Here is a 27798-nt window from a genome sequence, read left to right as displayed (position 1 = left end):
AATAAGACAGTGATGTCAGAGGGAGAGAATGAGCATACCTGCCTACTAAAGCAGAAAAAAAACTGATTCTGAGGCTGATGAGGTATTCAGAGTGGTCGTTCTGTCACTGTATGTGTGGTGTCTGTCCAAAGGGGTTGCGGATAAAATAAGAACACAGAAAGATGACTGAGGGCTGACACTATGCTACACCGGCAACACGTGGCCTCATGTGCTTCGTTGTATGAGGGTCTCCCCTTGTCAAACCAAGTCTAAGGGTAGATGTATTGTGGAATGGGTGAGCTGCTTTCAGGTATTATAGAGTAATTACACACGTATTACACTGTCTTGTACATTGAAGGCAATTATGGTTTGAATGACGGAATATAATCATCTTGTGTGTGTTGTGTGTGTGTGTGTGTAGTACGTGTATACCCTTGAATACTCACGTATATATATGAATGTATTCAGAGACATATATTTATGGCATAATGGTATGTATGGATACATGCTTCCATTGAAACACAATGAATAATATGGAAAGCATTTATTGACGCCTCTGTCAAGAAAAAAATAACTTATTACACAGTTTGGAAGAAACCATTTTGAAATCCCTTTTAAAGGAACGACGAACGCACAGCACAGCACAGGCTGATGAGCTGGTGGAGGAAACTCCACTCCGTCCAGGCAGCGCGTCTTTCCTTCCTTATCGTAATAGGCATGCTCAGCAGAAGGGCTGTGCAGTGCTCTCAGCAACTGAAGCTGGGCGCAGGGAAACTGCAACGGCCGCGCCAAGCATCTTCCAGGTAAGATGCGTATCTCTGTCATTTCGCGTTTATAATGATCTCGCAAATATTTATGCATTTTTATACTATGATAATGCTTTGCCATGCAGATATAATTTTTCAGGGGAGGGGCTGTCTATTTTTGCTTCACGTACACGGTAGCGCAGGGTGGCTGTGTGGGTCTTGGTAAACACACACAGTCAGCTAAGACGCATCTGCAAACCTTATAATTAACGGCGCTTTAAACTTGCACACACGGAACATGTTCAGCCTTCGATTGATCAACGTTAAACAGCGATTGATGGCGCGATGTGAATATGTATTTGATGGCATGGTGGGGTGTATTCTTTGGGGAGACGTGTAAAATTGCAATGGGGTTATGATTTGCCTAACGGCCGTTGTCAATGCACTACCGTTCACTACATTTTTAACTTAGTGTGTGTGCGCACGTATATACATTTTTCATAGGCGCTAGTATATACCTGCAGTAACCTAGCCTGCTGCGTAAAGCAATGTTTTGTATTGTATGGGAGTGCAAAGCTGACTTGAGAAATCATTCTTAACAGTCAATTATATGTAGGCTGTACCATCTAACACTGCAGTATAGCAAGGCTCTATAGCTAACCATAATGTATCTATCTAGTCTACATAGTAACAGGAATAATCAGTTATTGATAGGCAGTGGGCGGCTTCTCTGTTTCAGACGGTTATGCCTTTACGGAGGCAGGTTGAATCATATATGAAAATAAGCGTAATGAATATGTTATTTGTTTTTATATATATCCAGGACAAGGTCCAAACGTGGTATTCAACTTATGGTTCAACTTAGATAGCAAAGTTCAGACACTAGCCTAAGTCATAGGTCAAAGTTCAGACACTAGCCTAAGTCATAGGTCAAAGTTCAGACACTAGCCTAAGTCATAGGTCAAAGTTCAGACACTAGCTTAAGTCATAGGTCCGAAATACAGGACATTTAAAAAACAACATAGGATGAAGTGTCTGACTGACTTTCAGGTCTGCAATAAGATGGCATTCTAGATATCCATCATTAGCACAGAGGTAGGCTGCATGGTGTTGCAAGGGCTGCGTTCCTATTTGGCTTGGTCAAAAGAAGTGTACTATATTGGGAAAAGGGTGTCATTAGGGATGCAGGCTGGTATTGGTTGCATGGTTTTTCTGCACGGTGTTGCTGCACGGTGTCACAGTGCACTACTTACTACCTGACTACTCAGGGGAGGGGGAGGGAGGGAGGGAGGGAGGGAGGGAGGGAGGGAGGGAGGGAGGGAGGGAGGGAGGGAGGGAGGGAGGGAGGGGAGGGGAGGGGAGGGAAATGAAGGGAGGCGTAGAGGGGAAGAGAGGGAAGGATGGGGAGGAGGGAGGGATGGAGGGGGAGAGGAGGGGAGGGAGGGAGGGAGGGAGAAGAGAAGAGAGGGAGAAGAGAGGGAGGGAGAAGAGAGGAGGGGAGGGAGAGGAGGGGAGGGGAGGAAGAGGTGTGAGCCAGATCAACAGCAGACAGAGTCTCTGATGTGGTTTCAACAACCTCAGCATTGCCATTTTTCCTTGCATGCGTTGAATCAGTCAAGGTATTAGTCTTGTGAGTCGGTGTGTGACTGTTTGTCATTGCAGTTGCTGCTGGAGCCTACAAGGAGGCACATGTGCACATTCCAAATGACACCCCATTCCCTATATAGTGCTCTACATTGGACCAGAGCCCTGTGGGAATAGGGTGCCATTTTGGATACAACCTGGAGACACATGTGCCCAAGTGCTTCTTCTATGGTTTCCAGGGGTGACCTTGCTCAAAGATGAACCCTATTGGCCCTAGTCAAAAGTGATACACTATATAGGGAATATGGTGCCATTTCAGATACCGACACCGAATGGTTTCAGTAGCCACCTTCTTCATCTTCTCCAAACTACTTTTCTGTCTGTCCAATTTGTTTGGTCTATGGGTTTTCTTCACCATGGCAACAGAGAGAGTCATAGAGCACGTGCTTTTCATCTACCGTGTCAATTTTGGTTGCCATATTCACGAGCATCCTGTCCAGGGGGTGTACTTGTACATCAAGCTGCCTCACTACTGGAACAGTAGAAGGGAGTCCTGCCCCTATGGACCATTCTATGCTCGGACGAGGCGTAGGTTGCCTATATTCAGTCCTCTACAATGCTCCTGCATGGTGTGCTAGTTTCGAAATGAAACCCTTAAGGAAATATTTTGTAGGTTATTGTAGAGAGGCAGGCAGCAGGTGTTCAACTGTTTGACACCACACACAAGGAGCCTGGAGTCATCAAAGGGGCTATGGGTTATTCTAGGCGTTAGAGGTTCTAAACGTTATTATAAACAGGGTGGTTCGAGCCCTGAATGCTGATTGGCTGACAGCCGTGGTATATCAGACCGTATACCACAGGTATGACAAAACATGTATTTTTACTGCTCTAATTACATTGCTAATCAGTTTATAATAGCAATAAGGTACCTCGTGTGTTTGTGGTATATGTCCAATATACCACGGCTAAGGGCGCGTGGCGTCGTGCCTAAGAGCAGTCATGGCCAATATGCCATTTGCCACACCCCCTCGGGCCATATTGCTTAATTCTAGATGTTAGAAGTTCTAGACATTATTCTAGACTTTAGAGGTTCTAGAAAATATTCTAGATATTAGAGATTATTTTAAGATGTTATTTACTCAAAATTATATCTCAAGTGCCACCTTTGGGTGTTTACTGAGGACTCATAAGGGGAGTAGCAAATGCCATTCTATTTCCTATATAGTCCTCTATGGGCCCTGGTTGAATGTAGTGCACTATATAGTGCCATTTGTAATCTATACAAGCTTTTTAAATGATGTTTAATGTTCGAAGGTCAAATTGAGGTCAAGAGAATCTGCTGGAATATAAATAGAAATTAAGAAAAATAAATAGCAACTTGATGTAAATAGTATATGGAAAGTGTGAAATTATGTGGATGTACGTTATGTGAAGTATCATTATTCCCTTTACAGTGCACTACTTTTGACCAGGGCCCATAGGATTCTGGTTAAAAGTAGTGCACTATATGGGGAATAGGGTGCTATTTGGGATGCAACCACCGATTTATTCACATAATTGTAAGAACTACTATCAGGAAAATGCAGATATGAATCTGACCCAGCCCCCGATAGGCTTACCACAACATTTCAAGGTTAAATGTTTCTCCATACTATGATTATATTATCAAACATTAAACACACATGGCAATAGTAGAATTATCGAATCCTGGCTACCCTTTCGCCCCACAAACTATGCCATTTACTTGACTTGTTTATAACGAGCAACTAGACTTTATCCGCGTCCCAAATAGCACCCTATTCCCTGTATAGTACACTACTTTTGACCAGGGCCCAATAGCCTCTGGTCAAAAGTAGATGCACCCTTTGTGTTGATGTCCTACCGAAAGTGCTAAAGTTTCCATGGACATCTGTTACTGACTACCCAACTACACTGAATTTGAAATTGTGTGCATTTGTGTAAGCGAACGAACGATGTACTGTATGTGTCAGCTAGTTTTATGGCAAAGGGACAGCTGTTTTGAACAAGCAGATTAAATGAGAAATCTGGGATTTATACATCCTTTTTTGGACTTTTAAATTAATTATATATAGCCATCGATTCTTTATGAATTTGAGAGTGGTTGCATTTTTTCAGCCTCATCCCTCATCTGTTAACCAAAAAAAGCGGCAGGGTTTCCAGTTTGTTTTTGTTTGAATCCCAGATTGCCCCTTTAATGGGTTTGCACTACAGTGTTGATCTTGTATTAGAACAGTGTTCCTCAATCCATTTCTGTGGACACTCATCCAGGGAGGGTCGTTTTTTGTTCCAGTCCTGCACTAACATACCTGATACAAGTAATCGCCAAACCATATTAGTTGAATCAGGTGTGTTTAGTACAAGGTTGGAAGGTAAATGTGCTCCCCTTAAAGGTTGAATGGGTTGAGGAACAAAGTGACAGAGGTGCAGTAACCTGTTCCCGTGTCGGCCTGGTTAAGGAGGAGACTCCACACATCATAAATAACTACTCATTGTTATTTGAAGATGTCAGTCACAATTTACCCATTGTACATCACGGTTTTGATGCTCCCAAACACGGGCTCTCACTCTGTATAATGTCTTATTGTTGTCGTTTAAAAGGGGTGTGATTCTGTTAAAGGAATCTTAGTTATTCAATTCTTGGTAACACTTAAAAGGGGAAATCTGCAGTTGCTACATCAATTTGTTGACCTGTAAATAAATGATATGTACCCATTGATTCATGTATAATATAGCTTATAAATGCCTAATGAACTTAGTCTAATTGTCGTACCCCATCAGAACCCAAAATATACGTTTTTTTTTTACTCCAGTGTTTGTTAACAAAGTAAATGTAAACAAACACTGTCATTTTTATATCATAGATGGTCAGGCCTTGCATCCATAGTCAACAGCTTGAGGTACAAGTACACCCCCTGGACAGGACATTAGTCTATCGCAGGGCCTTACCCTCAATCAATCTCCTCAATGCTGAGTGCCAAGCAGAGAAGCATCGGGGTCCCATTTTTACAGTCTTTGGTATGACTCGGCCAGGGATCAAACTACCAACTTTCCAATCTCAGGGCAAACACAGTAACCACAAGGCCACTGATCTGTTTAAAGGGATAGTCCACCTAAATTACACAATAACATGGTTTCCTTGACCTATAAGCAGTCTATGGACCAGGTAAGACAGCAATCAATGCTTTGGTTTTGTTCACCTGGCGTCTGTCTCCAAATGCTAACTTAAACCAACATGTAATTTTGTAATTTAGGGGAACTACCCCATTAAATTGCACGTATACCTGTGTAACAATAACATAATTACACCAGTAACAACATTTAGCATCAATGTTGTTAGTAGTAATCACAGCGCACAGAGCAACTTGTTTTTTTTCATCTCCTGGGTACCTAAAACACCTAGTCTATCAGCATGGAGAGTCCGCGGCAAGGAGTTTACATACAGTAGGAGTTTACATACCGTAGGAGTTTACATACAGTAGGAGTTTACATACCGTAGGAGTTTACATACAGTAGGAGTTTACATACCGTAGGAGTTTACATACAGTAGGAGTTTACATACCGTAGGAGTTTACATACAGTAGGAGTTTACATACAGTAGGATATGTTCCAAAAGGCACCCAAATGCACTACCTTCCACCAGAGCCCTTTTTATTTGTATATTTTATTTAACCTTTATTTAACTAGGCAAGTGGGTTAAGAACAAATTCTTATTTACAATGATGACCTACCCCGGCCAAACCCTAACGATGCTGGGCCAATTGTGCGACTCCCAATCACGGCTGGTTGTGATACAGCCTGGAATCAAACCAGAGTCTTTAGTGACACCTCTTGCACTGAGATGCAGTGCCTTATACCGCTGCGCCACTTGGGCTAGTTTAAAAGTGTATTCTAACTTAGTGTTAGTCTGGCCAGGCACTCATATTGCTTATGACTTGACATTTGTCCATTGAATGCCGACTTTTTCATGAAAACTGAATGGCAAGCCACTAATCACGTCCAAACCTGATAATCAGCATGCTAATGTGTGCAAAGCCTTTGATCACAGAATTTTTGCTTTATAAGCCCTGCCACTGTCATCTCCAGGCAGGCTGAGTCTGTGATGGGCACTAATTAATACTGTGTATTCAGAAAGTATTCAGAACCCTTCTCTTTTTCCAAATTTTGTTACGTTATAGCTTTCAATCTACACACAATACCCCATAACGACAAAGCGAAAACAGGTTTTACACATTTTTGCAAAGTTATTACAAATAAAAACAGAAATACCTTATTTACATAAGTATTCAGAACCTTTGCTATGAGACTGGAAATTGAGCTCAGGTCCATCCTGTTTCCATTGATCATCCTTGAGATGTTTCTACAACTTGATTGGAGTCCACCTGTGGTAAATTCAATTGATTGGACAGGATTTGGAAAGGTACACACCTGGCTATATAAGATCCCACAGTTGACATTGCATGTCAGAGCAAAAACCAAGCCATGAGGTCGAAGGAATTGGCCGTAGAGCTCCAAGACAGGATTGTGTTGAGGCACAGATCTGGGGAAGGGTACCAAAAAGTATGCAGCATTGAAGGTCCCCAAGAACACAGTGGCCTAGTAGTTAGGAACCACCAAGATTCTTCCTAAAGCTGGCCGCCTGGCCAAACTGAGCAATCGGGGGAGAAGGGCCTTGGTCAGGGAGGTGACCAAGAACCCCATGGTCATTCTGACAGTGCTCCAGAGTTCCTCTGTGAAGATGGGAGAACCTTCCAGAAGGACAATCATCTCTGAAGTAATCTACCAATCAGGCCTTTATGGTAGAGCAACCAGACGGAAGCCACTCCTCAGTAAAAGGCACATGACAGCCCGCTTGGAGTTTGCCAAAAGACACCAAAAGGACTCTCAGACCAAGATTCTCTGGTTTGGTGAAACCAAGATTGAACTCTTTGGCCTGAATGCTAAGCGTCACGTCTGGAGGAAACCTGGCACCATCCCTACGGTGAAGCATGGTGGTGGCAGCATCATGTTGTGGGGATGTTTTTCAGTGGCAGGGACTAGGAGACTAGTTAAGATCAAGGGAAATATGAATGGAGCAAAGTACAGAGAGATCCTTGATGAAAACCTGCTCCAGAACGCTCAGGACCTCAGACTGGGGCGAAGGTTCACCTTCCAACAGGACAATGACCCAAAGCACACAGCCAAGACAACGCAGGAGTGGCTTCGGGACAAGTCTTAGTTGCCCAGCCAGAGCTCTGAGTTGAACCCGATCAAACATCTCTGGAGAGACCTGAAAATAATTGTGCAGCGACACTCCCCATTCAACTTGACAGAGCTTGAGAGGATCTGCAGAGAAGAATGGGAGAAACTCCTCAAATACAGGTGTGCCAAGCTTGTAGCATCATACCCAAGAAGACTCAAGGCTATAATCGCTGCAAAAGGTGCTTCAACAATGTACTGAGTAAAGGGTCTGAATACTTATGTAAATGTTATATTTCTTAAAACCTGTTTTGCTTCGTCATTATGGGGTATTGTGTGTAAATTGATGAGGGTAAAAAACGATTTAATCAATTTTAGAATAAGGTTGTAACGTAATAAAATGTGGAAAAAGTCAAGGGGTCTGAATACTTTCCGAATGCACTGTATATCAGAGAAGCTAGGTTGTTTAGAGAGAAACACACACACACAGTACACCACACCTGCACATACAGTACACACAGTACACCACACCTGCACATACAGTACACACACACACACACACACACACACACACACACACACACACACACACACACACACACACACACACACACACACACACACACACACACACACACACACACACACACACACACACAGTATAGCCCAGGAATCCTGCAGTGGAAGGCAGTACAAGTTATTTCTGTTGCAAGTTTGAGACGCATTTGTACATTTTAGTCATTTAGCAGAGCGATTTACAATTCGGGGGGGGGGGGTCATTTAAGATACTATTTGAAGTAGGGTAGGGTTTGAGATGTTTTTGGAAGCAACTCTGCTATCCTAGCTTCAGGAAATACATTTATAGGATTTAAGGAAATACATTTTCATGTAATTTACTTAATTATATTTTTCAGAAGAGATTCTGTGTTTTAGAAAATGATTGACTTCCGGGAGTTTGATCGCTATAGAGGTAGTGCCTGTTGTAACTGGGCTGTAACAGGAATATCTACAAATATAAATTGTCTACTAACCAAATGGCACCCTATTAGTGCACTACTACTTTCCCTAAATAGTGCACTACTTTGAACCAGGTCCCGTAGGGCTCTGGTCAAAGGTTGTGCACTTAGGGTGCAATTTGGGACGTATCCAGTGACCTCTCTTATCCTGTGAAGTCGCCCCACAGGAACATTCTGTGTACTGTGTGACTAATCTGAAATCTGCATGTAAACACATGTATTATTGTGACTGCCAACCAGGAGAGCTACATCAGAGCTGTGCTGTTTCCCATTTCTCCAGCAGCCAACATACTGTTGATCATTTTATACACACAGTACTGTGAAGACATGATCACTTAGGTTGGATCCCAAAATAGCACGTGTTCCATCTATATGGCACTGCTTTTGACCTGAGCCCTGGTCAAAAGCAGTGCACTTTATACTGTAGGGAATACGATACCATTTGGGACATACTGTAGATGGTCAAAAGTAGTGCACTTTTTGGACAGCGCTGACAGAACGTGATCTTCTTCCTGTTTCACTCTCCCTGTTTGTTCTCCCCCTATCTACAGTATAGTGTACATACATTAGTGTCCCGTACAAGATCTGGGTATCTATACTTCTGAAGATGAGATGCTAAAAGCTAAACGTTACCTTTTTCCCCATCTCTCTTCTCCCCATAGTGATGGCCTCTACTGAGCAGCTCTGCTCCAGCTCCCACCAGCAGCACTGAGCATAAGAACAGCAGAAACCCCTTCACCCTCCTGCTGCCAAGCCAGACAGAGAGACACACAGCACCATGTACAGCGTGGACGACCTCCTCATTTCTCACGGATACAAATTGCCCAAGACAAGCGTCCCCTGCCCCTCTTCAACTCCATCCGCCACCGCACCTTGCGAGAAACAGCGCCACGTCGCCGCCACGACCGATTGCCACCGTGAAATCCCAGCAGCAGAGAACCAGAGGCCTGGTCGTGTTGGCTCACTGAATGGGTATGAACAGGCAGCAGACAGGGGGGCCTGCGTCTTCAGGAGCAGCAGCAGGCAGGCTCTACTGGCGAAGGTCTACCCCGGCAGCGGTGACAATGAGAGCGGCGGGGAAAGGAACCAAAGGAGAAAAGAAGCTGGCAGCGGTAACCTAGGTGACAGCCTAGCACAGCCCCTGGGTGATTCTCTCGCCACGGATAGCGGGTGAGTTTTCCCCCCCTTATCTCTCTCTCTTTTGAGACTCCCTCACCACCCCCCTCACCCCATACCTTCCCTCCCTTTTTCTTTCTCTCCGGGCCCTTCGGCGTTGCATGTAAAGCCGAGCCACTCCGCCTGCACTGTGCAGGAGGGTGTTTTCTTCTGTCTCCCCATTTCCTTCCTTCCAGGGCTGTAGAACGAACACTGAGGCTTCTGCACCACTGTGATATGATCGGATATGAGGTCTGTGCTCCAAATGGCACCCTATTCTCTACATTCCCTTGGTCCTTGGTCAAAAGTAGTGCACTATATAGGGAATAGGGTGCTTTATGCTGTGATATGAGGAATAATGTACAGCTGCCGCCCTTCTGCACTGTTGGCTTGTTTACATTGCGATGTGAATCCATGCTTAAAGAGAGCACTCGTCTTTCCATTGGGTTAGTCCACCCCTCCACCACCAGCATCTCTACCAACACACAGACAGGTACACAGCCTGCAGCCCTATGGGCCCTGGTCAAAAGTAGTGGACTAAATAGGGAATAATGTGTCATTTGGGACGCAGCCAGACCATGAACACAGCAGCACAGGATGCTGGGCAGAGTAGCTTACTGTACGTGATGCCTTGAGAGCGTAACCAACCACCACACTGTGAACAGCTCAGGCACCCTGCACTGCACACACACCCTGCAGAGTGAGGATACCACTGGACAAGTGTATGGGTATGTGCACACTTGTCCAGAGTCATCCTCACTCTGCGGAGTGTGTGTGCAGCGCACAGAGCCTGAGCTGTTTACACTAATGTCTGTATGGATAATACATATTACACACTGGATGGTAGTGTATAAAGTGGACGCGTCTCAAATGGCATCCTATTCCCTATTTAGTGCACCACTTTTGATTAGCACCAATAGTATCAGGTATGTAGGTAAGACCCAGATGCAGACAATGTCAAATGATCAATGGTTTAATATTCCAACAGGGGCAGGCTATAGACAGGTCAAGGCAGGCAGGGGTCAGTAAACCAGAGGTAAGGCAATGGTACCGGACCAGCAGGCAGGGTCAGGGTAGGCGGAAGTCAATAATCCAGAGGTGGGGCAAAGGTACAGGTCGGTAGGCAGGCTCAGGGTCAGGCAGAGTGGTCAGGCAGGCGGGCTCAGAGTCAAGACAGGCAAGGGTCAAAACCAGGAGGGCGAGAAAAAGAGAGACTGGGAAAAGCCGGAGCTGAGACACACAACCCCTGGTTGACTTGACAAACAAGATGAACTGGCAACAGACAAACAGAGAACACAGGTATAAATACACAGGGGATAATGGGGAAGATGGGCAACACCTGGAGGGGGGTGGAGACAAGCACAAAGTGGTGAAATAGATCAGGGTGTGACTGTATATTGCCAGTTTAGATCATTCAATGAAATAACTGATTGCCAGATAACTGTGATCATTAATTTAGGGTTTGTTTTATTTTTTCATAGACATATGATTGTCTGAGTTACATCCAGAAACAAGTTAATTTGCTATTATCACCGTACTGAATGTGGGTGAACAGTATCCCTCTACTCTGTCTACTGTTGAGGTCTAACCTAAATAGCCAGGGTGCAATTTGGGAAGCAACACTTTACTCCATAACGACAGGCCCAGCCACTCTGCCTGCTGTCCATGGGACTGAGAGCATGTATGAATGTGGCTGACCATGTTACGATAATCAGGTACATCACTCAGCCTGAAGGGACACTCTTTTTGATTTAATTATATTTTTTACACAATTAAATGAAATCCTATTTTGAGATCCTCGTAGCATTGGATTAAATGGCTAAGAAATAAGACTATGGAGTTGTCTGTCCCTGCAAGATAATAAGATAATGTCTTTATTATCCTCGTGGGGTAAATTGTGATTGCGGCTCTGTGCCAAAACATAGACAAGGACACATACAGACAATAACTACAGGTAGAAAAAAAAGTTCATAAGCAATCAATGACCATCTGTACACTATATACACTATACACATCAGCACAATCTGTCATCTACATTGTCAACTGTACACTATATACACTATACACATCAGCACAATCTGTCATCTGCATTGTCAACTGTACACTATATACACTATACACATCAGCACAATCTGTCATCTACATTGTCAACTGTACACTATATACACTACACACATCAGCACAATCTGTCATCTACATTGTCAACTGTACACTATATACACTATACACATCAGCACAATCTGTCATCTACATTGTCAACTGTACACTATATACACTACACACATCAGCACAATCTGTCATCTACAATGTCAACTGTACACTATATACACTATACACATCAGCACAATCTGTCATCTACATTGTCAACTGTACACTATATACACTATACACATCAGCACAATCTGTCATCTACAATGTCAACTGTACACTATATACACTATACACATCAGCACAATCTGTCATCTACATTGTCAACTGTACACTATATACACTATACACATCAGCACAATCTGTCATCTACAATGTCAACTGTACACTATATACACTATACACATCAGCACAATCTGTCATCTACAATGTCAACTGTACACTATATACACTATACACATCAGCACAATCTGTCGTCTACAATGTCAGCTGTAGGCCAGCCCGCTGGTGCTGCTTGTGGTTTTAAACATTCAGGAGCCTTACCGCCGCTGGGACAAAGGATCATTTGGCTTTATTTATTTTGGGCCCTGGTGCCTGCCCGGTAACATTGTCCCGAGGGCAGTACATCAAACTCCTGGTAAAGAAGATGTCTGGGGACCAGCGGTACCTTGTTTGTGTTGACATCACGTAACTATCACTTTATATACAAGGAAAGTTACGTGTTTCTGCTCAGTGGCAGGCAGGCAGTGCATATCACCAGGGGTGCGTTCCAAATTAATCAAATCAAATCCAATTTTATTTATCGCATGTGCCAAATACAACAGGTGTAGATTTAAGAGGGAAATGTTTGCTTACAAACCTTTCCCAACGATGCAGAATTTAAAATTAATAATAAAAAATAAAATAGTAACTAACACAAGAGGAATAAAATACAATACACAAGAATGGAGCTATATACAGGAAGTACCAGATCAATGTGGAGCTATATACAGGAAGTACCAGATCAATGTGGAGCTATATACAGGGAGTACCAGTACCAGATCAATGTGGAGCTATATACAGGAAGTACCAGATCAATGTGGAGCTATATACAGGGAGTACCAGATCAATGTGGAGCTATATACAGGGAGTACCAGATCAATGTGGAGCTATATACAGGGAGTACCAGTACCAGATCAATGTGGAGCTATATACAGGGAGTACCAGATCAATGTGGCGCTATATACAGGAGGTACCAGTACCAGATCAATGTGGAGCTATATACAGGAAGTACCAGTACCAGATCAATGTGGAGCTATATACAGGGAGTACCAGTACCAGATCAATGTGGAGCTATATACAGGAAGTACCAGTACCAGATCAATGTGGAGCTATATACAGGGAGTACCAGTACCAGATCAATGTGGAGCTATATACAGGATGTACCAGATCAATGTGGAGCTATATACAGGGAGTACCAGATCAATGTGGAGCTATATACAGGGAGTACCAGTACCAGATCAATGTGGAGCTATATACAGGGAGTACCAGTACCAGATCAATGTGGAGCTATGTACAGGGAGTACCAGTACCAGATCAATGTGGAGCTATATACAGGGAGTACCAGTACCAGATCAATGTGGAGCTATATACAGGGAGTACCAGTACCAGATCAATGTGGAGCTATGTACAGGGAGTACCAGTACCAGATCAATGTGGAGCTATATACAGGGAGTACCAGTACCAGATCAATGTGGAGCTATATACAGGGAGTACCAGTACCAGATCAATGTGCAGAGGTACGAGGTATTTGAGGTAGATATGTACACGAAGGCAGGGTAAAGTGACTTGGCATCAGGATAGATAATAATAAGGTATTTGAGGTAGATACAGTTGAAGTCGGAAGTTTACATACACTTAGGTTGGAGTCATTAAAACTTGTTTTTCAACCACTCCACAAATTTCTTGTTAACAAACTATAGTTTTGGCAAGTCGGTTAGTACATCTTCTTTGTACATAACACAAGTCATTTTTCCAACAATTGTTTACAGACAGATTATTTCAGTTTATTTCAGATTATTTCAGTACCACATATCATCTGTACAAACAATAGTACGCAAGTATAAACACCATGGGACCACGCAGCCGGCATACCACTCAGCAAAGGACCTTGTAAAGATGCTGGAGGAAACAGGTACAAAAGTATCTATATGCACAGTAAAACGAGTCCTATATCGACATAACCTGAAAGGCCACTCAGCAAGGAAGAAGCCACTGCTCCAAAACCGCCATAAAAAAGCCAGACTACGGTTTGCAACTGCACATGGGGACAAAGATCATACTTTTTGGAGAAATGTCCTCTGGTCTGATGAAACAAAAATAGAACTGTTTGGCCATAATGACCATCGTTATGGTTGGAGGAAAAAGGGGGAGGTTTGCAAGCCGAAGAACACCATCCCAACCGTGAAGCACGGGGGTGGCAGCATCATGTTGTGGGGGTGCTTTGCTGCAGGAGGGACTGGTGCACTTCACAAAATAGATGGCATCATGAGGGAGGAAAATTATGTGGATATATTGAAGCAACGTCAAGACATCAGTCAGGAAGTTAAAGCTTGGTCGCAAATTGGTCTTCCAAACGGACAATGACCCCAAGCATACTTCTAAAGTTGTGGCAAAATAGCTTAAGGACAACAAAGTCAAGGTATTGGAGTGGCCATCACAAAGCCCTGACCTCAATCCTATAGACAATGTGTGGACAGAACAGTAAAAGCGTGTGCGGGTAAGGAGGCCTACAAACCTGACTCAGTTACACCAGCTCTGTCAGGATGAATGGGCCAAAATTCACCCAACTTATTGTGGGAAGCTTGCGGAAGGCTACCCGAAACGTTTGACCCAAGTTAAACAATTTAATTCTAATTTTACTGAGATTAAATGTCAGAAATTGTGAAAACTGAGTTTAAATGTATTTGGCTAAGGTGTATGTAAACTTCCGACTTCAACTGTATATAGTGTGTATATATAGTCTAGTGAGTGTGGATATATAGTCTAGTGAGTGTGTATATATAGTCTAGTGAGTGTGGATATATAGTCTAGTGAGTGTGGATATATAGTCTAGTGAGTGTGTATATGGTGTGTATATTTGATCTAGTAAGTGTGTATATGGTGTGTATAGATAGTCTAGTGAGTGTGTATATATAGTCTAGTGAGTGGGTATATAGTGTGTATATATAGTCTAGTGAGTGTGTATATGATGTGTATGTATAGTGAGTGTGCGTAGGGTCAGTGCAGATAGTTTGGGTACCATTAATTGACTATTTAGCAGTCTGGCTATTTAGCAGTCTGGCTATGGCTTATGGCCTGGGGGTAGAAGGAGCCTGTTGGTCTGAGAGCGATACTCCGGTACCATTTTCTGGACGATAACAGAGTGAGCAGTCTATGGCTTGGGTGGCTAGAGTCTTTGGGAATTTTTGGGCCTTCCTCTGACACCTCCCGGTATAGAGGTCCTGGATGGCAGGGAGTTCATCTCCAGTGATGTATTGGACTGTCCGCACCACCCTCTGTAGAGCTTTGCGTTCAAGGACGGTGCAATTGCCATACAAAGCGGTGATGCAGCCAGTCAAGATGCTCTCGATGATGCAGCTGTAAAACTTTTTGAGGATCTGAGGGCCCATGCCAAATCTTTTCAGCCTCTTGAGAGGGAAGAGGCACTGCCTTGCCCTCTTCACGACTTTGTGGGTGTATGTGGATTAGGTTATGTCCTTAGCGATGTGGACGCCAAAGAACTAGAAGCTCTCGACCCGCTCCACAACAGCCCTGTCGATGTGGATGGGGGTGTGTTCTCCCCTCTTTCTCCTATAGTCCACGATCATCAGTCGTGGGTGAACAAGGAGCACAGAAGGGGACTAAGCATACATCCCTGAGGGGCCCCTGTGTTGAGGGTCAGCGTGGAGGAGGTGGTGTTGCATACCCTCATCACCTGGGGCCGGCCTGTTAGGAAGTCCAGGATCCAGTTGCAGAGGGAAGTGTTCAGTCCCAGGGTCCCAAGCTTAGTGATGAGCATGGAGGGGGCTATGGTGTTGAACGCTGAGCTTTAATCAATGAACAGCTTTCTCACATTGTTTTTTTCCTCTTGTCCATGTGGAAGAGGGCAGTGTGAAGTGCAATTGAGATTGCATCATCTGTGGATCTGTTGGGGCGGTATGCAAATTGGGAGTGGGTCCAGGGTGTCTGGGACCCCGGTGAAAAGTAGAGCACTATATAGGGAACGAACGCCCAGCTTTCTGAATTAAGGTCAGCGTGTGTTCTAATATGCAGATCATATTGCAGCAGCCGCACAATTTCACGGCATCTTCAAGGGAGTTGGGAGCCGCTGACTCAAGCACTTCCGTCAGATATATGTGTGTTGCCTGACTCCGCCCTCTTGGATTGGAGATGGAGATATTGATTCCTAGGCTACGTCCCAAATCGCACCTTATTCCCTATGTAGTGCACTATATAAGGAACAGGATGCCATTTGGGATGCAACCCTCTTCTTCACTCCCAAAGCCAAAACATCAGCTTGGAGGCTAGCCAGATATACCAGCATTTAAAATGTCAGTTATCAATATCTCTCAGATCGTATAAAACCATGGCAGACTGGTCAGCATTGTGTCATCACAGTTAAACAGTGTATGGAGCGCTGGTATGGTTCCATAAGAGAGCGTTCCAGATAAAGCTCATTCATGATTTTTTTCTTCTCTCTCTTTGATCTTGTTTTGTGGGAGTCAGATGTTGCATCTGAGATTCCGTTTTAGAATGTCTTCCAATTGGCTCCATATTACCTATATAGTGCACTACCTTTGACCAGGGCCTAGTGCACTACAGAGGGAGTAGGGTGCCAATTGGGATGCAACTATAGGGTGCCAATTGGGATGCAACTATAGACTGGCAGGTCATGGAAAGGTCAGCAGACTTTTTCATTACAAATATAAGGGAGATAAACCGAATTCTATTGGTATTACAAGTTTATAAATCTATGAACGGAAATGCTTCAAGAGTTTTGTTATTTTTGGTGTTACGTTCAAAAACCAAGTTAATCCTATATCCAGGTTTTGTATTACAACCAACATGTACACTGTTTATAATATTTTTAGATTTTCCTATGTAAGACATGGGTTCAAATATAACATTTTTCATATTAATGTATTATACGGTATTATAACTGCAGTACCTTAACACTCCCTGGTTCTTTCTTTCTTTCTCCTTCTTTTTTTCTTTTCTATTTTCATTATATGATGATCACCAACCAATTGTGCTTTGTTGTCTTTCCAGGTTCTATGACGCTCCCAGCTTAACCTATTCTGAGCAGATCGAGAGAAGAGAGCAGTTGGACGAGAGGGATGTCTCCTACTGGAGGAGGAGAGGCCAGGACTTCAGCGTCCTCCTGGATTACGCCGATGGCCGGGAGCTGAGAGCGTCCGCTAGCTTTCTGAAAGCCTCTGAGGCGGCATGGAGGCCACAGGCCCTGATAGCAGAGGACCACAGGGGGGAGAGGGAGAAGCAGCAACAGAAGCAGCTATGGGATGACACCTCCATCTCCTGGCTGAGGGAAGCTGACGCGGCTCCTGGACAGCTGAGGGTATTGACTGGGGTGACTGGGGAGCGGAAGTGCCAGAGCCTGGGCACAGAGGAGTGGAAGCCTGCAGTGGGGCTGGGGAGGCAGCTGTCGGATGGGGAGGGCGAGAGGTGGGCTCAGGACCAGCAGCACCGCCTGAGGACTCCAGAGAGCGCTGGTGCTATCCTTCCCAGAACCAGAGGGAAGTCCCAGTCCCTCCCCAGAGTGCTGTCGCCTGATGGAACTACTGAACACACAGACACACAGTCCAGCTTGGTCAGTGTCCAGCTTCGACCGGGCCAGGTTGATAGACAGAGAGTGAACAGCACTGTATTTTCCGGGCCTTATAGTAGGTATTACCACAGCGCTGCAGTCGGCCGGGACCGGTGGGCCAGAAACAGTTGGCAAAGCGGCGGTCATGTTGCACTTTTACCAAAGCCCAGGTTCAGCAGGCCTGTCAAGCCTCCGTCGTACGAGATACACCAGCAGACTAGGGGTAGCCAGGAGATGCTTTCTGTAGCTGTAGTAGATGAGCAGGGTGGGTCCAAACAACAGAAGGACAACAGGCCTATCTATCACCCAAGGGGTGGAGAACTGCAGAGACAAGACTATTTTGCACAACACTCCGCAATCTTTGGCATGGAGCCCCCCGGTTACATCCCGCCCCCGTCTTATAAGAGAGCCCCGCCCCCAATCAGGGGAGGCCCAATCAACCGCAATGAAGTGGTGAACTATAAGTGGAGGGGGGAGATGCAGATACAGATGCAGATGCCTGTGAGCTCAGAGGCGGGAAGGTGGTTTTCCAGACAGACAGGAGGGTCGTGGCTGGAACACTATGGGGAACGAGGTATACCCTACAGGAAACAGGTTAACCCTAACCCAAATCTTAACCCTGGATACACCGAGGAACATCTGGGGCATGTTCACTATTTACCCTTTGATGATCCGCGAGTGAGACACATCTCAGGAGGGCCTGGCGGAAATTCTCTCACTGACTCGGACAAGCTTATCCGAAACATCAACAAAGAGATTCCCTGCGCTAAGGTTTTAGGACAATCCACACATGATAGTGCCTTTTCCCCCCCACAGGGGCTATCTCTCAATACCGACAGCCGCAAGACATCTGTCAATGACAACGATGGTAGTAGTACTAGATGGTGCCACAGGGGTTTAATAAACAAAGGAAGTGTAGACAGTGTAGCTCCTGACCAGAGCTGTGGTAACTATCCAACCGCTTTTCAGGTTAGACCGCCCCCTCAGCAGATCAGGCTTGTGGACCAAGGTGCGTCAGAAACTGTGACTCTTGTGAAAAAGAAAGAGCCTGACTCCTCAGAGAAAGAGAAACCAAGAAAGCCTGACTCCTCAGAGAAAGAGAAACCAAGAAAGCCTGACTCCTCAGAGAAAGCAGAGAAAGTAGAGAAAAAGAGCGTAAAAAAGAAACTTAGCGAGACAATATTCTGTTTGGTGTCTGTTCCCATCCCCCCAACGCCAGGCAGTACGTCCCATGATCAAAACAACAATGATGAGAAGCCGCCAAGCCCAGTCCGGCCACCAAGCCCAGTGGACAGTCCGAGCGAGAACAAAACTGGCCACTTAACAAACCAAAGTCTCCAAAGCACATCTTCAGCAGAGGCTGAGCTGCAAGCACTAACCGGTAGCATAGCAAGCAGCAGATCAAGCAGCAAAATAGTGAGAAAACTCCCCATTAAACCCCCCAAAATAAACCATCACAAGGAGCTGAAACTCTCGGGATCCTGGCCTGGGAACCAGTACCGTGACCAGGAGACTCAAACTAGCCCAGAGGTCAGAAAGCGTCAGCCTCCCCCTCCTCCTCCTCCAGGTCCTGAAAACAAGGAAGCACAAGACCCTCAAGTCCCTGCCCCAGGTTCCCCCGACCCAGGCGTCACCTCAGACCCCAGCGGTGTGGGCAGCACTGCATTCAGCTATCCCATAAAAGGGGTGAAGAGCCTGAAACCATCCAGCAACAGCGCCTTTTCCAGGACGGCCACTTTCTCAATCTCCAGCCAGCTGAACAAGAGCACAGTTCAGCCGCCAGCAGCAGCGCCACCACCACCACCCTCAGGAAACACGATGGAGGCCAAACCAGCAGCGTCCTGCATTGGGCAGGAGGGCTTCGGTCAGTTCCTGCTGAAGCCTGTTAGCAGACGGCCATGGGACGCCATTGAGGAGCTAGAGACTATCAACAAAGAGCTCCAGGATCAACAGCAACAACCACAGCAGCAGAGCAGCAAGAGGCCCAGTGTTGACCAATGCATCGAGGACCTCAACGAGGCCTACAAAGACATCTTAGAGCTAGGCACTGCCAGCAATAACGTTCCCAACAATGGCGGCACTGTGCAGATCCCTGAGCGGATCAAGATAAGGCTGGCGGGGGAGGCGGGACTCAGCAAACCCAGCAGCCTTAGGCGCACTATCGAGAGCTGGACTGTGTCCGTCGACCCAGAGTACAGGGAGGTCAAGAGCGCCTTCTCAAGACCCGCTGAAAGAAAGTCAGTGACATTCAGCAAGCAGCTAAGAGAGGAGCTCCCTGTCCCGCCACGCGATCCTACAGGATTCAGAGAATACAGGGTTGTTTCGAATTTGTCACAAAGGAGAAGTAGCTGCAGTGGTAGGTCGGTGAAGCTAGACCTCTCTTCGCCTTCGGAGACACCACCGCCTTGTGACTTTACCGGCCCTAGTGACTTTATTGACTCTCCTAGTGATCCCAGCGAGATCAGAGACTTAAGCCCAACGACGCCAACAACGCACACGGCAGCAGAAGTCCCCTGGGCAGATAGGCAGCCGATGCAGGACGCCTCCACACTTACGAGTCCCCCTGATTATGAGGACATATGTCAGTCTTTACAAAAGACCAGAGACTCAACAGAAGTTAACAAAACTTTGACGGCCAAATCTAAACTTGGTGGTGGTAGAGGCAATACAGTGCCTCCAGGGGGCGCCAGTCTAGACTCTGAAGAGGAATGCCCCATTTGTAAAAAAGAGAGCGAGAGCCAGATGTCCAGACCAAGCCCAATGTCTCCGCTCCATGAGGAGTCAAGCCCAGACTTGTCTGATCAAAGTAGCGCCACAATCGTCGGTGACAGTGGTAGTCCACAAGGAGATGAAACATATGAAGAACCAGCTGAGGACGAAGGAGACACAAAGCTATCCTCTGACTCTTGCTCGAATCGTTCAGAGGCTCAGACTCTGTGTCAAGATTGGAGGGAGCAGCTGTCACTCACAGATGATAAGAATGTGGGTGGGAGTGCTACTGCTGAGAAGACCAATCAAAACCAAGAAACCAAGGATCTCAACAATCTATACGAAGTGAAATGTGCCGAGGGCATCCCAGAGAACGAATCCATAGAGGAGAGGGCAGCCAGGATATTAGGGATTGATGTGCCTGCAGAGTCCCTAGTTACAGAGGAGCGGAGGCCTAGAGAGCCAGCAACAGAGGAGATTGAATTAAGAGAGAGTGAACCCACTGCTGGAGAAGATTCAGAAAGAAGCAGTGCAAACGAACAGACATTACAAACACATGTGAGAGATACAGAGTCTGGGGAACTGCGGTCTACAGCGTCTATGGTGCCTGACAGTGGGCAGGAGTTACAAGAAAACGAGCCGCCACAGGATACCCCAGAGCGCATCAGGAGTGCCAAATGGACCCAACTGGGTCGAGAAACTCCAGGTATGCTGGAGTTTCCACCAGACAGACTACCACTTTCGGTCCCCATGAACCCCGATCAGAAGCTGTCTCACAGTCTGGAGGGAGAGAGGTGGGGCAGAGGTGCCTCACAGCACATAGAGGCCCTGCAGGACAAGCTGGCTGCCTCGCCCAGCCACCAGGTGGTGATAGAGCGCCTGGCTTGGATGAAGGTGGTGGACTCGGTGTCCCGCATAAGACTCAGCATCAGGAGCACAGACTCTGGGGAGGTGGAGGAGGTGGACGGGGAGGTGGAGGGGGAGGCCAGCGGTGGCGTTGAACAAGTGGAAGAGAGCGCTGTCCTCCTTGCTCCCTCCCAGAGTGACACAGTGGACGATAGAGAGGTCAAGCTAGAGGACGATCGAGAGGCCTCTGAAGATACAGTGTTGCAAGATGAGGAGGTGTCATCTGTCTCGGGTAGCTACTTGATGCATTTGTTTTTTGTTCATTTTAATTCAAGTATTTATTTTCTGTTGAGCGGTGTTACATGTTTATTCTGAATATGAGAGTGTTTCACCAGGAATGAATAGTTTCATGTTTTGTTTGTTATGATACTTTTTTCACTGCCAAATGTGACTACACAAACATTGTTGGTTGTGACTATAATGAGTTATAATTTATGGCGCATGTATTTCAAGCAGTGAATTGTGGCTGTTATTATAGACTCTTCCCACAAGAGGGGGCTATTTGACCTACAATTCAAATCTACTATCACACACGACTGATATTACATTATTTTCATTCATTTTGAAGAAATTTTTTTATGTGTGTGAAATACATTTTGGACATGTTATGAGGACTGTCACATGATATAGTCTACGTCCAAAATGGAACCCAATTACTTATTTTGTGTACTAATTTTAAAGGGCTTTGGTCAAATGTAGTGCACTTGATAGGGAATAGGGTGCCATTTGGGACTCACAATATTCACACTAAATGATCTAGTGTATCCCTTCTTTCTGTGTATTCTACCAGAGGCCTGAGACCCAAGCCCAGTGGATTAAAGTGGAGAGCGACTGAGACGCCCGTCATCTTTCTCCATCTGAGGTTTAGCTCCCTCCAACACTGTGACCTGGCTGCCCACTAGAATGCCTTCATCTCATCCCAAACACAGAAACGGCCTTCTTCTCCGACAACAGCATTGTGTACACCCTCACCCTCGGCGTCGTTGAGTGCTAAGAGTGTTCCACTGCCAAAAGGGAGGTGTCCCCCTACCTAGGGGCAGCTTCCATCTACCCCCCCCCCCCATCTCCCCTTTATCTCCCCCCAACCCATCCTAGGAGGGGTCCAAAATGGTACCCTACTCTCTATATAGTGCACTACTGGGCCCTGGTCAAAGGTAGTGCACTGCATAGGGATCAGGGTGCCATTTTGGGACTCATTCCTAGTGTTATTGTAGCAGCTTGTTCTTTTTCCTTTCTTATTCTACCCTCCCGATGCTTTTCATTGGCTTATTCTACCCTCCCGATGCTTTTCATTGGCTTATTCTACCCTCCCGATGCTTTTCATTGGCTTATTCTACTCTCCCAGATGCTTTTCATTGGCTTTATTATTCTATCCTCCTAGATGCTTTTCATTGGCAGACATTATGCAATTCTGTCATGCATATAACAACCTAAAAAAAATGTCCATAGTGAATACAGTTAGCTGACTCATCGTTCACACGCTGTGTGATTCTGTTTGTTTATGGGCGAGCTGTTTAGATATGAATGTAAACACGTTTTACACAACAAAGTAGACATAGGAGTCATAAGAGCTGTTCTGTTACATTCAGTCGATTACACCAAAATATTTACATTTGATTGTTATGGAAGTGAGAAATGTATTATATTGGACATTCATGTCTTTGGCTCGAGAACTGTTTTAATTTTCAGATGTATCGATCGATCAATCCATCAATCAATCAACCAATCAATCAGTCTATTATTATTTTGTTACATTGTGGCCTGTCTGTCTCATCGCTTTCCCGTACACTGTAATCATAATCCATAGAGCTCTTCAATGAAGAGTGACTCTTTACCTACCAGATGTCAGGGTTAGGGTCAATTCAAATTCAAGTCAGTCGTTTCAGGAAGTAAACTGAAATTCCAATCTATTTTCAATGATTTCTCAAGAAATTGAAAATGAGAAGCTATTTATTAAACACGTTTTTCCATTTATGAATGTTCACCTCCTGAATTGAGTGACTTCAATTTGAAGTGACCCAAACCCTGATGTGGCGAAATGATAAATCAGTGAAATATATTTTGTGAGGCATTGGTTCTACGTTATGGGAGTGGGGGTTACCTAGTGACAGTCTGGTTTGTGCTGTCATGCCAACTCCTTGTCACTCATTGGCTTGACAATGTGCAATGGAGTTGACAAGAGCACAAACAGATCTGGGACCAGGCGTTGCCTTCTGTATCCAGATGTGCATTTCATTATAGACTGGATCAGGTTACAAGACCACTGGGTAGTTAAATCAATGTTTTAAAAAGATCTATCTGGGTGTATATTAGCTCTATTTCCCAGGTAATTTCAGGAAGCAATAATGGTATGGAGTGTGCTCGTTTGAGTTGTAAACAAGAATTATATGGACATAGTAAAAAGATAAGAGCAATATTGTCATACAAACAGCTTAGTTGCTTAGTCAGTGGAGCTGGGAACCATTGTCAGGAATCGAATTATTTCCAAGTCCCAAATGGCACCCTATTCCCTATATAGTGCACTACTTTAGACCAGAACCTCATGGGCCCTGGTTAAAAGTAGTGCACTAATTAGGGAATTGGGTGCAATTTGGGACGTAACATTTTAACGAGTCATCGTTTGAATCATCTTGTAGCTAAATGGAGATGTATCAGGGTATGCTGGTGGGCGGGTGCTTATTTCATAGGAAATATTAGTGGCCATACATGTGTATCGTGTTAAGTGATTACATTTCACTAAATATACATTTTTGTTATCATTGAATTGTTAATCAGTTTGCATAATGTACAAAATAAAGTATATTTTAAATATTTTAAGAGATATTTTGTATTTAACCATTCTATTTTATTTCTCCACACTTTGATCACAAGTTGAAAGTACCATATTGTCTGTACAGTATCATATTGTCTGTAGAGTATCATATTGTCTGTATAGTACCATATTGTCTGTACAGTATCATATTGTCTGTATAGTACCATATTGTCTGTACAGTATCATATTGCCTGTACAGTATCATAAAGTCTGTACAGTAACATATTGTCTGTACAGTACTATATTGTCTGTACAGTACTATATTGTCTGTACAGTATCATATTGTCTGTACAGTATCATAATGTCTGTACAGTATCATATTGTCTGTACAGTACTATATTGTCTGTACAGTATCATATTGTCTGTACAGTATCATATTGTCTGTACAGTACTATATTGTCTGTACAGTATCATATTGCCTGTACAGTACTATATTGTCTGTACAGTACTATATTGTCTGTACAGTATCATATTGTCTGTACAGTACTATATTGTCTGTACAGTACTATATTGTCTGTACAGTATCATATTGTCTGTACAGTATCATATTGAGAGTATATAATTTTCTAGCTCCTAAAAAAAATGAAAAAAGATTGACATAAAGCAGGATTGACCTTACAAGCAAAGCTATGTGCAGTGTGCCTTGATCAAACGGTCATTCTGTTCAGTGACAAGATGAGGGTTTATCTTCTTTGTGAGTCTTGACTTAATGGGAAATTCTGATTGTGCCATGAGTTCCCATTTCTAGTGCATTTTCACACGCTGTCTGAAAAACAGTTGAACATTTGATGTTGGACGCTCTTACTGATGATCCATCGATCCATCTCAGCTGTGTTCTTATGTTTAGGGTCAGCTGTGACCTGCAGTGTTGGGGTCAATTACATTTCAGTTCAGTCAGTTCAGGAAGCTAACTGAAATTCAAATTTACATTTTTCTCAATGCCTCTGTATTGTATTGTTTTTTTTGGGGGGGGGGGATAATAATTACATTTCTTTTCTGGAATTAACTGAATTGAAATGGAATTGACCCCAACCCTGGTGACCTGTCTTATGTTTGTCATCGTCTTCCAAGCCAAATCATGTACTGTTGTTTTGTCGCTGATTCATAGCAACATGTTTAGAAATAAAAATGAAGAAAAAAAAAAAACATTTATTTTATTCATGCAACTTAACATTTCTTTCTTTCTACATTGAGTGAATTTTGTGTTTTAGACTGCTGTCAATGATACAATGGTTAGTGAAGGGTGTATAATGCATTGCAAAAGGTGCATATTAATGCTGTTTTCCTATTTGTCAAAGGTGAATACATACTGTTCGATAATCACATCGTTTTATCACATACACTTTAATGTAGCATTGCTGCGGTTGTAGCATTTAATTGACTTAGAACTTTGTCTTAATTATGCTTAATATTTCTGACTGACATTTTTTTTAATCACGATGCCGGCATAGGCAATTTCGGCATTACATTATAATTAAGGCCAAATAATTACTAATTGCACACTGTTTCATAATTGTAAGTTTTACAAACAACTTATTGTTCTGCCATTTCTTAAGCCTGAAAGGTAGCAATGTTGACTGCATACGTACATAGTGACTGCACTTAACGTTCTTCACTGTGCTATGGTCTTTCAATCAATCAGGAGAACAATGCCGTTAGTCAAACAATACATAGACTTCCAAAAATGCACAAACTCCCATTCGAAACAACAACTATATTTAATATAACTATATTCATTGATTCAGAAGTTTATTGATCAATATCATGGATTAATATCCCATAAAGAGCAACCAGGTGGATAGATTAACAACAGTTGTTGACGCCCGCATTTCGTCTGAACTTAGTACCATTTTTAAGACTTTTGCTTGACTTACCTGTAATGAAGTCCTCTGTCTTAAAGGGAAATTTCTAAATGTTTAACTTCATATTCATCTCCAGCACCACCCCAACATCAACATATGTTAAAATGTTTCTGTGTATTGTAGTAAAAAAGATAGAGGAAGATACGTAATTGTTTCCAATGACATCATCGGTGTGCATCGTGGGATTTTTTTTATTTTAATCAAACATTTTGTTATTGTAATTTTTACCCTCCAAACCCCCTTTTTCTCCTCAATTTCGTGATTACGATCTTATCTCATCTCTGCAACTCCACAACGGGCTAGGGAGAGCCGAAGGTCGAGTCATGCGTCCTCTGAAACATGACCCACCAAGCCTCGCTTGTTAACACCCACCGTCTTAACCCGAAAGCCAGCTGCACCAATGTGTTGGAAGAAACACCACTCAACTGACAACCGAAGTCAGCCTGCAGGCGCCCGGCCCGCCACAAGGAGTCGCTAGAGCGCGATGAGCCTTCCCCTAACCCGGACGATGCTGGACCAATTGTGCGCCGCCCTTTGGGACTCCCGGTCACGGCCTGTAATGACACAGCCTGGCTGTAGTGACGCCGCAACACTGCGATTCAGTGACCACTGTACCAATCGGGACGCCATCATCATGTGATTTTAACCAATTATGAGTAGGCATTAACTACTAATTGCCTACTAATTGGATGATGATGTCATTGGAAACACATATCTCCCTCTATCGTTTTTACTACAAAACATAGAACATTTTTTTTACATATGTTGATGTTGGGGTGGTGCTGGAGATGATGAATATGAAGTTAAACATTTAAAACATTTCCCTTAAGAAGTAAACTGCCCCTTGATCACAACACAAAAATGGCCATTACAGAACATAGCTAGGCTACTGTCCATAAATTGGCATGCCAGAGGAAGCTGGAACTTGGTGTAATTTGACGTTTTTGTACTGCAGGCTATGTGCTACATTAATAATTATGCACACTTGTAATATTTTCTATTTTCATATGAGATTTAATTAATTTTGTACTCCCTGACATCTTTTTTTCTTCCTTGCATGAAATGCAAGAGAGACGAGGAAAACATGAAATGAGGGACGAGGAAAACATGAAATGAGGGACGAGGAAAACATGAAATGAGAGAGAGGCGAGGAAAACATGTTTTTGCACACAGTCTATTTGCAGTTGGTACTCTCCAGTAGGGGAAACCAATGGGCAACCATTATCTTTCATAATTTTATTTACAAAACTATGCCAAGTATTTAAATGCTATGTTTAGAGTAAAATCTAAAGGAAAATCGTTCATACCTTTGCTTTTGTATTGATGAATATCAGCATAACACACAGATTGTGCTACTGTTGTATGACACTGCAGTCTGATTCAGAATAAACTCTTTGCATGAAGGTTGTCTTTGTGATCAATTAGATTTCTTTTCTCGAGAGTGTTAGTTCAGATAAAGTAGCATGACGCCATTTTCCCAAACAGAAAAATGTAATGTACATGTTCGGTTTGTGTTTCTGTGAGCGTGCACCTGTGTGTGTGTGTGTGTGTGTGTGTGTGTGTGTGTGTGTGTGTGTGTGTGTGTGTGTGTGTGTGTGTCTGTGTGCGCCTCTGTGTGCGCGTGTGTTCTTGCTAGTAATTTCAGCCCCATTACCCAACCAGACTGTCACACTGAGCTGTGCTGTCTGTTGGATCAGAATGTTGGCACGGCACTTTGTGAACGGAAACCTCATAGAAACTTCCCAGCATGCTCTCTGTCTAAGGCTTGGAGGATATCCATCCTACTTTACATTTTTAGGAATCACAAAGTGTACGGATGCATCCCAAAGGCTACCTTATT

General features: G+C 44.1%; 1 protein-coding gene across 1 annotated transcript; it reads left to right on the top strand.

Annotated features, from left to right (window-relative positions):
• The first annotated feature begins 635 nt into the window (after positions 1–635).
• Positions 636–27190, top strand: LOC106569573 (junctional protein associated with coronary artery disease homolog). The gene is made up of 4 exons (XM_014141065.2): positions 636–782; positions 9184–9691; positions 17114–21516; positions 22075–27190. Exons 2-4 carry the CDS (start codon positions 9300–9302, stop codon positions 22080–22082), a joined length of 4803 nt encoding a protein of 1600 aa, XP_013996540.1. The 5' UTR covers positions 636–782; positions 9184–9299; the 3' UTR covers positions 22083–27190.
• Positions 27191–27798: the final 608 nt, after the last annotated feature.

This window comes from Salmo salar, chromosome ssa14 (genome assembly GCF_905237065.1).
Source record: "Salmo salar chromosome ssa14, Ssal_v3.1, whole genome shotgun sequence".
Taxonomy (NCBI): Eukaryota; Metazoa; Chordata; class Actinopteri; order Salmoniformes; family Salmonidae; genus Salmo; species Salmo salar.
This window is presented reverse-complemented; position numbering and strand designations above follow the sequence as displayed.

Bases quoted from the DNA above. Each gene is read 5' to 3' on its own strand.
- LOC106569573 (XM_014141065.2), top strand. From the start codon at position 9,300: ATGTACAGCGTGGACGACCTCCTCATTTCTCACGGATACAAATTGCCC. The intron at 9,692-17,113 runs GTGAGTTTTCCC...TTGTCTTTCCAG, and splicing joins TCTCTCGCCACGGATAGCGG to GTTCTATGACGCTCCCAGCT.